Source organism: Neodiprion virginianus, chromosome 3 (assembly GCF_021901495.1).
Source record: "Neodiprion virginianus isolate iyNeoVirg1 chromosome 3, iyNeoVirg1.1, whole genome shotgun sequence".
NCBI classification, from domain to species: domain Eukaryota; kingdom Metazoa; phylum Arthropoda; class Insecta; order Hymenoptera; family Diprionidae; genus Neodiprion; species Neodiprion virginianus.
In genome coordinates, this window is record NC_060879.1 from 32,210,846 (window position 1) to 32,221,174 (window position 10,329).

General features: G+C 35.0%; 1 protein-coding gene across 2 annotated transcripts; it reads left to right on the forward strand.

Annotated features, from left to right (window-relative positions):
- Positions 1–302: 302 nt before the first annotated feature.
- Positions 303–9,406, forward strand: LOC124300437 (histone-lysine N-methyltransferase EHMT2). 2 transcript variants are annotated; one of them, XM_046754548.1, is made up of 12 exons: positions 303–1,671; positions 2,274–2,887; positions 3,081–3,110; positions 3,313–3,416; positions 3,762–4,404; positions 4,537–4,869; positions 5,034–5,262; positions 5,509–5,715; positions 5,919–6,175; positions 6,302–6,552; positions 7,168–7,343; positions 7,973–9,406. In XM_046754548.1, the coding sequence occupies exons 1-12, from the start codon at positions 782–784 to the stop codon at positions 8,133–8,135; spliced, it is 3,897 nt and encodes a 1,298-aa protein (XP_046610504.1). In that variant the 5' UTR covers positions 303–781; the 3' UTR covers positions 8,136–9,406. The 2 variants fall into 2 exon arrangements, with proteins under 2 accessions (XP_046610504.1, XP_046610503.1); XM_046754547.1 differs by having other exon boundaries at positions 304–1,671; positions 3,060–3,110.
- Positions 9,407–10,329: the final 923 nt, after the last annotated feature.

Consider the following 10,329-nt stretch of genomic DNA (forward strand, 5'->3'; position numbering starts at 1 on the left):
TGTGTATAATAAATTTTCGGTAGTCAATGAAATTCGAGTTGACGAAAATATGTAATATAGTACGTTTGGATTTCTTCGAACCTTGTAGTTATAATCAGTAGTGCATCGACCGAGTAGTAATGTTAGATTAGGCTATTCACGAAAGCCTGGCATTCACATTCGGTTTAACAAACGTAATTAGTCATTTATCTGAAAGATTAAATTTTCAGTGACTGTACAGTAAGTAAAATATTTTCTTATAAAAAAGTAACAAATTTTATCATCGCTACATCGCAATAATAATAATTTTTCAATTGGGATACATCGAATGTAATACTTTCGAATAAGAGTTTAAAAATAAAGTGCGGTACGGTTGGGACGTCCCTGAAGCAATCAATATGGCTACCCGTTAGTCCGAGGTAGACCAGATACTCTAGAGCGAGTTGTTTTCATCGAAGATAATTGAACGGTAACAATCGACTTAAATATACAAGTAATTAGCAACGTAATTAGTTGAAATAAAGTTCCGCATTCCGGCAAATGGTTGTGTAATTTTTTGTGGTTAAATTAAGTTAAAAAGCTGAAATAAACGTCAGTTTGATAGGACAGGTTGTGCACTCTACATTTATCGCTAGTAAATATAGCTGCGGAAGACGCGTAAGAAATTGGTACATTTTATGAACATATTTGTCGTATCTCCTGTTTGGCGTCGAAGGAAAAATGTGTGGCGTTTACTACGCCATGTAACTAAGCTCGTTTTGTATTTTATAACGCGTCAGTTGCAGTGGAAACGTTTTCCTCGATGTCCAGTACAAAAGATATCGAAATGAGTAAACTAGCAGCAACTGAGGGTGCCGATTGTGGAAAAGATGAAGAAATGGCCGGCAAAGACGTGGCTCAGGACAATGTTAGCATACGAAAAATTCTAGAAGGAATGACAAACGAGTTCAACAAAAGCCTGAGCTTGAACAAAACTCTTGATATTGAAAATACAACATCGAAAAATAACAAAGTTGATAGTATCCTTAAGGATCATGAGAGGGTTCTTACACATTCCAAGGTCGTTGATGAAGAACCAACACAAGTTGATGAAGTATCAGAAGAGTGCACCCAGTCTACCAGAATTAAAGCACCAGACTTCGTAGATGATCCTGCTGAAAAAGTAGTGCAAGAAAATGACCACAGCCCTGAAAAGGATGTTTTCTCCAAAAAAGATAGTCCGAGTAAAGAATCTATACCAAGAATAATATTGACATTTAGAACAATAGACGAGAACACGGATGATGGAAAAAAGACTAAAATATCCAGCTGTTCTTCCAATCTCAAGTTGGTTCCTGATGAATTGACAAATTGCGACCAAATCGGTGGTGTTTCGGTAAAGATTGAAACTTCTGATGAAAATTCAAATCCTGCTGATAAGTCGGACGAAAATGAAGAAAAACTTGAAGCAGATCTGGAGATAATAGGCAAAATTAAAGATGAGGATAACCAGAAGGAAACAGTAAAAGAAGAGACGGTGAATCCTCCGATGGATTTGATTGAAAATAAGGAATCAGATTCTCCAGAGAAGATTGATTCGAGTATCAAAAAAGTAAAAATTCCAGAGCCTAGTAAAATCACGACACAACCGGCAGAACCTAATTCGCCCCCTAAGAAAAGAAGGGTAGGACGTCCTAGGTTAAGAGCATTAAGGTTACTTTTCATTTTATTATTACCTATCATAAGGTTTACAAGTCATAAGGTTTCAAGCAGCCCCTATTGATCTAATTTTGTTTACAATATAATATTGCTAATTAGTCAGGAATATATATGTTTTGAAATGAAGGTAATGTTACTATTTCAATTGAATAAATATCTTTATTATAATTGTTATTTCAAAACCTTTGATTTCTAAGATGTTGAATATTTCAGAATTATGTCTGGTGAAGGTAAATGCATTCAGTTTCAGAAATCAGGTCAAATATTCTTTGGATTTTATATTGTGCAGTCGTTAGATAATTGGAAAAGACCTTTGTATCGTATGATTATGGCAATTTTATATTCTATTTTGTTCCACATTTCTTTGTCTACATGACTCAAACGTCTCAACTTTCCACAATTCTGTTTTCGAAAAGACTAATGATTTATTATAATGAAATTGTGCTATTTAAAAATATTCTTGAGATACTTTAATTTTTTGAGATTGTGACCTGTTAAGGTTTCTGGAGTTTTTTTTTTATATTTTACAGACAGATTGTTGAGGATGATTTAACATTAGTGAACTAATAATAATATCTCTAAAAAACTTGTTACAGCGATTCAACGGAAGAGTTGCCGGGGCCTGCAGGACCAAAACGTTCAGCTCGTCGTTTGTGCAAAGAGTCTTTGAAAAGTACTGTACTTGAGAGTGCGATGGCCCGTAAAGAGAAATCGAATTATACCGATGAGCGAAAATTCAAAAATGAGAAGAAGTATAGCAGACCAGGAAGACCCAAAAAGATCGTTAAATGGAAAGATCAGAATAAGCCATCCGAAAGAAAAAACTGTGAAAATCGAACTGATAATTCTCGGAATGTTACAGACCTGAATGGTACGCAATCTGATGTAAATACCTCTTTGGATTCGTCCAGGAACAACACAACATTGTCGGACAAAAGTTCTAACGATATTAGTTCAGAAGATCCACAGAATTCGTCCATGGATCTTGAAGGAATGCCAAAATTGTCTCCAATTACAAAAACTGTAGATAGTAGTCAGACTAATACTAGTCATTCTACGAGCCCTATGACAGAAGACGATATGGTCATAAACATTGAAAGTGATAAACCTTTTTTAAAACCAATCATCAGTCGTAGTAGACGAGAACGTGGCAGGCCAAAAGGAAGCACCAGTGCTAGAAAAATAGCTAAAGTCGATTCTTTCAATGAAGGTGAGTTCTAAAATTGAACTTTCAAAGATTTTAGATACGTCGATAGCGTGAATGGTGCAAGCTCACATCTTATTTTGTCCTGTATTTAATGTATCTTATAACTTTGATACATACAAATAACAGTTTTTGTTAAAAAAATAATTAAATAAGCAGTGTTTCATAAATAATTTAGATGGATCACCATCTGTTGCAGAAACTGGAAAAAACAACGACTATCCGGAAGGTATGATTATAAATTTTCATTACACTAAAAATTGTTAAAAGATTGAACACTATCAAACTCTGGCAATTAACAATAAAATATAGTGTTTTTGTAAAAAATTATGTAAAGTTTTTCGTTATGTTTAAAAGTTTCAATTTTATAGTAATTCTTGTCATGTTCCATTATTAGCACTATTAACTGGTTTTACAAATATTTTTTACAGAAGGCACAGTTCCAGCAAAAAGAACTCGGCGTAGTATGGTTCCTAGTCCAAGTCCTGCTGAGGGTCAAGCATCAAAACCAGAATCCACGGCAATTTTGAATGAAGTTAGTATTAATTAACTGAATTTATTGAGAGCTGTAAGTTAGTAGTTACTTATTTTCATAGTAACTGCAGTCACTGTGCAAATTCCAGAATCGCCTTAAACATAGATTGTCACTAAAAGCTGTTACTTTGTCAATGACTTGCAATGAAATTTACTCATCTCTACACTGAAGATTGGGGGTATTAATTTCAATTTGAAACAACATTTTTGCTGTTATTCTGCATCTTTCTAATACTTTTTTATGCATGTTTTAATTGATCTGGATAGTCATTGTTGGGTATCTACTACCCAGGTGGCAGATTTTATGAATAATTTTTTCTTACACAAAATATTATTTATTTTGCAGGTGTATACACCGTCTTTATTGTGCCTGTGCCAGATACGTTCTCAATTATACGTAACAATCACAGGTTCTGGGGCCCCTCTTTATTGCACTGCGACAGATTCGATAGATAATAAAGTTGTGGGTTGCTGCAATGAAGTAGATAGCAACGACGTTGCAATGCGTAGACCTAGCGCCAGAGTGCCTTTCATAATACTATGTCGTATGCATAAGGAGCGATTGCTTAGACACAACTGCTGTCCAAGTTGTGGACTATTTTGCACACAGGGTAGGTTTGTCCAATGTGTAAATGGGCACCAGTATCACAGAGAGTGTGAAATATACCCTAATAAAAAAGCATTGTGTCCTCATTGTGGCTGCGACAGTTCGTTGTACGACGTAGCAATTACTATGAGAGCAATGAGGAAACCTGTATTCATACCAACTCGGAGAAAGTTTTCCAAGTTACCATCTGCAAAAATGAGTTTTACGGGAAAAGGAGACAATACCAAACTGGCCGGTAGACCTCCCAGTCCTTTGATCCCGCCGGAAGCTATTAAAATTCAACAACCAAATTGTAATGCTGATAGACCAGAACGTTATACGATTATGAGTCTATATACGTCTGTTAAAAATGGAGATTTAGAGAAGTTGGTTAATGTATTAGGTGAGTGTTTGGAAATTGAGCGGTGTGAACCCTCTTTCATTATTGATAGAATACTGTTGAGATTTGGCCAAATCATGATCATATGATATAAACTGGTTGAGTCGTGAGGAGGATGAACACTTATGTTTACAGCCTGTGGTTACAATGCTAATCACACGTTTCGTGATTACGCCCATCGCACAAGCTTACACATTGCGGCGGATAAGGGTCATTTGTCGTGTGTCCATACCTTGGTACAAGCAGGGGCCCAGTTGGATGTCATGGACAAGAATCAGTTGACCCCGTTGATGCTGGCTGCCGCAAAGGGAAAAGTTGACGTTGTAAAATACTTAATTAAAATAGGAGCTGATGTAACATTGAAAGGTGAAGATGGTATGACGGTGTTGCATATGGCCGCTAAGTCTGGGCATTTGGATGTGTGCCAAATCATTTTAGCTGAATGCAAGGTTCCAAGAACATTAGTGGGTAATTAAAAACATTTCTGAGCACTAAATAATTAAAGATAATGGGCTGAGATAGGAAAAGGAAAACATTTCACTGTTAAACCGCTGTAGTTTTTGCACATTACACCTTACTATAGTGCCTTCGGATTTAAGATTATTACCATATTATTATTTTTTTTCTAACAGACTCAGTGGATGATGGTGGTTGGACGAGTTTGATTTGGGCGTGTGAATTTTGTCATACAGACGTAGCTAGATTTCTACTTGAAAAACGATGTGACCCTTTGATAAGAGATGCTGAGCAGAATATAGCTTTACATTGGAGCGCATTTAGTGGAAGTTCGGAAATTACGGAACTCTTACTAAACCAGGGGTGTGATGTCAACGCTGTAAATGTTCACGGGGATACGCCACTGTAAGATATTGAAATTGCATTGAATTTATACGTTATGTAACATGAATTGTAGTGAGTATAATTATAATGCTTGTGGCTTGATATTATCGTCTCAAGATTTTATAATATCAGCATATCACTTAGTAATTGTAATCGTGGATAAAATGAGTTAAAAGTTGCAAAGACGAAAAATAATCAGGACATTTAAAGACAACCTTCCTCAATTATAAAATATAGCTCAAATCATGTTCGCTAATTATTTTCTAGACATATCGCTGCCAGGCAAGATCAGTATGCTGTAAGCGTTTTACTTTTGGCACGGGGTGCCAAAATTGGAGAAACAAATACAGCTGGGGAAACTGCTGTAAATTGTTGTCCATCAGAAGGCGATACTATGGCAGCGTTGAGATTGAATGCAAAAGTGAACGAGTTAACTGAACACATGTGGGAAGCTACAGTCAAAATATTGTCGAAGTAAGTATTATCTGAGAACGTCCAAGTAATCACAACAGATTTGAAAAAGACGTTCAGGATAATTTATCAACATAATCGATGTTCATTGGTTACAGAAAGTGCTCATAAATAGTGAGCAAACAACATATATTTGTACTTATTATTCACATAATATATTTGGCACCTGAATATATTACTCTACCATTTGGTGAAATTATTTTTAGTGACATCTCACGAGGCAAAGAAACGAACCCCATCCAGTGCGTGAATGGGTATGACTCTGAAGACAAGCCTACCGATTTCTTGTACGTTACAGAAAACTGTTTTACAAGTAGTATAAATGTTGATCGTACAATAACGTCGCTGCAATCTTGCCGTTGTGAAGATTATTGTAGTTCCGAGAAATGCTTATGCGGGAACATAAGTCTGAGGTGTTGGTATGACGAAGAAGGAAAACTCATTCCTGAGTTCAATTATGCTGGTAAGTGTTGGTGATGAATGTATAGAAGATTTACTCATTGATTGTGAACTTGTTATATTCCACAATTTCGCTGAAACTCATATGAGTAATTTTTCACCTGTTATCCGTACATTTTTTGCATTTTAGATCCTCCCATGTTGTTTGAATGCAACCAGGCTTGCGATTGTAATCGTATAACATGTAACAATCGGGTAGTGCAACATGGCTTAACTCAGAGGTTTCAACTATTTAGGACTAAAGGAAAAGGTTGGGGTCTCAGAACGTTACGATTCATTCTAAAAGGGACTTATGTCTGTGAATATGTTGGAGAAATCATATCTGATTCTGAAGCCGATCATCGCGAGGACGACTCCTATCTGTTCGACCTGGACAACAGAGTAAGTTTATTTCAGTGATAATTATTTTACCCTTTTTTTAACTCGGGGTCAATTTATAAATATTTAATTTTTACAAAACTGTGGAAAGGGAGAGGGCAATTTGGTCAGGTCGTTTGTTTGCACGCACATCCTAGCAAAGTCTTTTCTGACCCCCATCAGTTTAACGAGTCAAAAATACGGTTGACTTTTGGCAGCCTCTAACTAATGGCTGTAGCACATCGAGCTTATAAGATGTCTTGGCATAAGTTAGATGCAACGAACCTTATTTTTGAACCACTAGAATTGGATGGGTTAGAATCGACTTTACTCAGATATAAGTTTATTGGAACCAGTTTTTGCTTGAACAACTCAATATGTTTTGACGGAATAAAACTTGGAAAAGTGATCCTTAAAGTTTCAAGAGTATTCTTAACTAGGTTAAACTTACGTGAAACCACTAACAGGGAGACAAGCGTACAATTTTATTGAGGATGCTGCTGATTCCAAATGAGTTTCGTTTTACAATACATAAGAATAAGTTTTTTCACTTATTTTTCGTCAAATTTTATTGAGTCTGGAGTGCCATATTTAAACATATGAAAAGGTACAAGGGTGTGATTATTTGTTTTCATTTAGGATGGAGAAACGTACTGCATCGATGCAAGACGCTACGGTAATCTTGCTCGTTTCATAAACCATTCTTGTGCACCTAATCTTCTGCCTGTCCGAGTATTCGTTGAGCACCAAGATCTTCATTTTCCTAGGATCGCATTCTTTGCCAACCGAGATATTGATGCTGACGAAGAACTTGGGTACGTTAAACGAAACTGTTCGTCGTGTTAAGGAAGCAGTAATGGCAGTGATGTTTGTACGAATATTGTCGTGTAAAATAAAAGCTTTTTCTTTTGTTTTCGTTGCTTCATGATTATTATACTTCGTCATCATAATAGATCATTACTACTTAGAACCACCGCTTAAAATTGTGATGAATTTGTTCATTTTCTCTCTGTCGTCATGGTAGATCGGGCATTCAGTGTATTCAATTGCTCTGTTATGGGATAAAAAGTGTCGTAACTCACATTTAATTTTCAATTACATATTTGCAATCATACACGATTCCAAAAATAAAGTTGATCTCAAATTATGACGATTGTTGAACTAATTTGAAAAATCCATAATCATGTCATGTCATGTCATCACTTAATACCACCCCTTTCAATTGATCCAAGGTAGGTAAGTCTTGGACAAATGTATCCACTCTGCAGTGAACGTATGCAATACCATCCTTTATGGGTAGTAAATATATGTCGTAAACGGAAAAGCTTAAAAAAAAGTTAGTGAAGTAGTTGGTATTATCGTGAATCTTGTGTTTCTCATTATCTTCAACATCTTTATTTATATTAAATTATGCATATAAATGTATCGAAATTCCTTGTTTCAGTTTTGATTATGGCGAAAAGTTCTGGATTATAAAGTGCAAGTCATTTACTTGTACCTGTGGTGCTGAAGCCTGTCGATATTCGGAAACTACAATTCAATTCACGCTGGATAATTACAGAAGAAAAATTCAACAGGAGGAGCAGCTTGCCGCACAACTATCTTAATCAAAGACTTTTAGTTGGTGATTTTAGAAGATGTTGCGAGTTTTCTGTGAAATGTTTTCAAATGAAAAATGAATGACAAACTTGAGCGTAAAAAATAATAGTAACAATGAAATGTCGATTAAAAAATTTTAAATCCCTGGAAGGCCTGATGGTATTCTGGCAGCATAGTTAACATAATTCAAAAGAGTTATACTGTCGACTATTGTTTATCACGTGGACCATTATCATAATTTGATGTTGAAGCACCACTGCAACCTAATTATAGGTAATTAAGTTCATTTCGTTTAAGGTATTGGAATTTTGAAAGGGGTTGTAATTTCGTAACTGTTAAACTAATAGTAAAATTGCTGCAACCGCTTCAACTATAGATAAAATGCTTATTGATCATAGAAATCCTGGCGTCTTGAAACAGGGGAAAAAATGGAATATTTTGTCAGAGTTAATTCTGAAATTTGTAATATTCCTATGAAAAACTTGACATTGGTATAAAGTTTCTTATTCCAATTAAACTGGATACCCTAATGCACGTATTTGTAAGGTATCTATATACGTTTTGCTTCAAGTAATAAATTCTTCCAGGGTTGAGATGAGTAATCAATGCATAAAACAATGAAATCGAATATATGAGTACAAAATTACTGTAAACGCTCGGATAAGATGTTTATGGAATTTTTAATTTGTTTCTTATAATTGCTATTTTAGGTATGATGATATTAATTTAAGAATTAGGTCATTATGTTTCTTCGATACCAAGCGTCGAGCTGCGGAATTTAGGCCTAATTTCGTCGACGAATATGAGGTGTAAATGTGATGTGAGGTGTAAACTCTATATGTGTATAGAGAGATCTATATATGTATATATATATATATATATATACATATATAGAGTATAAGTATATATACACACACATACATATACTGCCAGGATTTTTCTAGCTTGCGTTTTAGAAAATTGAAGGTCTGGAGTATATGAAATGAAATGTTTATCATATTATGCAATTAAAAATTTACATCACTTGAAATGATTTATATGAGTTGTATACTATATCACAGCTGGTGCGGTTAACGTTTTTAAACGCGAAAACGGAACTGAAATATACTTTTGAAGTATATGATAAATATTCTCAATTGAATGTTTATTCATAAAACACGATACTTGTGAGGATAAATTGAAACAAATCATTATTATAATATGATAATCTGTGTAAAATAAATGTTTTTTTTTTATTTGTACAAATAAAAAGGTTTTGATATTGTAAATCGTGACTGCAATTTCTAGCTTTGCATATTGTCGAAGTGTCGACTACGTAGATTTAATTATTTTGGTTTTCATCGTTACTGTGACGATTCTGGTACAATACATTTTTTCGGGCAATATCATTGGAGTTTCGTATCATTGTGTGCTCTAATATTTTGTTATTCAATCGTTGACCCCACCTGTTTTAATTCGATGAACCCTGACCTCTCCTCTGATGTGTTTAAAAGTTACGTACGTTGATTCAGGAACATGCAATTCGAATTATCGAAAATTATAATTAGACATATGGTAAAATTTACCACCTTGGTATCACTTCCTAATTAATAATTTTGACTTTCGTAGAGAGAACTGGCCCGTATAATACGGAACCGCAGAACCACACAGATTGGATGCACAGTCGGTTTATAGACGGCTGTCTGGCCCTGATACCATCCATTCGCAACGAGACACATCGTTATTGAGTATAGGTAACAATTGGTTCTTCAACCGTAATTAATTGGGTGAGCAAATAACAGAGTAATTTTCATTCAAAGATTATCGGTATCCCGGGGTATCGAACCTTTGTTAGCTAATGAATGGCTCCGCCGTGTAAATAATCCGCCCTAGTCACGTAAGAATTAGCTGGAGATTATTGTTGACGTCGTACAATTTATACGCTTGTAATTAAGACAATTTAACACCAAAACTAATGACGTTCCTTTCTACCGGTGCAACGATTAATTGTACTTACGAGGGCTAATTGGTTCAAGGCACATTTTTCATTAAACTGAATCAGCTCAATGTTGAATATATATTAAGCGTATCTTATATCTATAGTTATATATATTTTTTTGTATATCCGACACTTGTCGGACTGATGTCTTTTCTTTTTTTTGCTAATTTTAGGAGATGAGCAGGTTGTTCATCTGTGATTACCCATTTCAGAATTTAAATTGG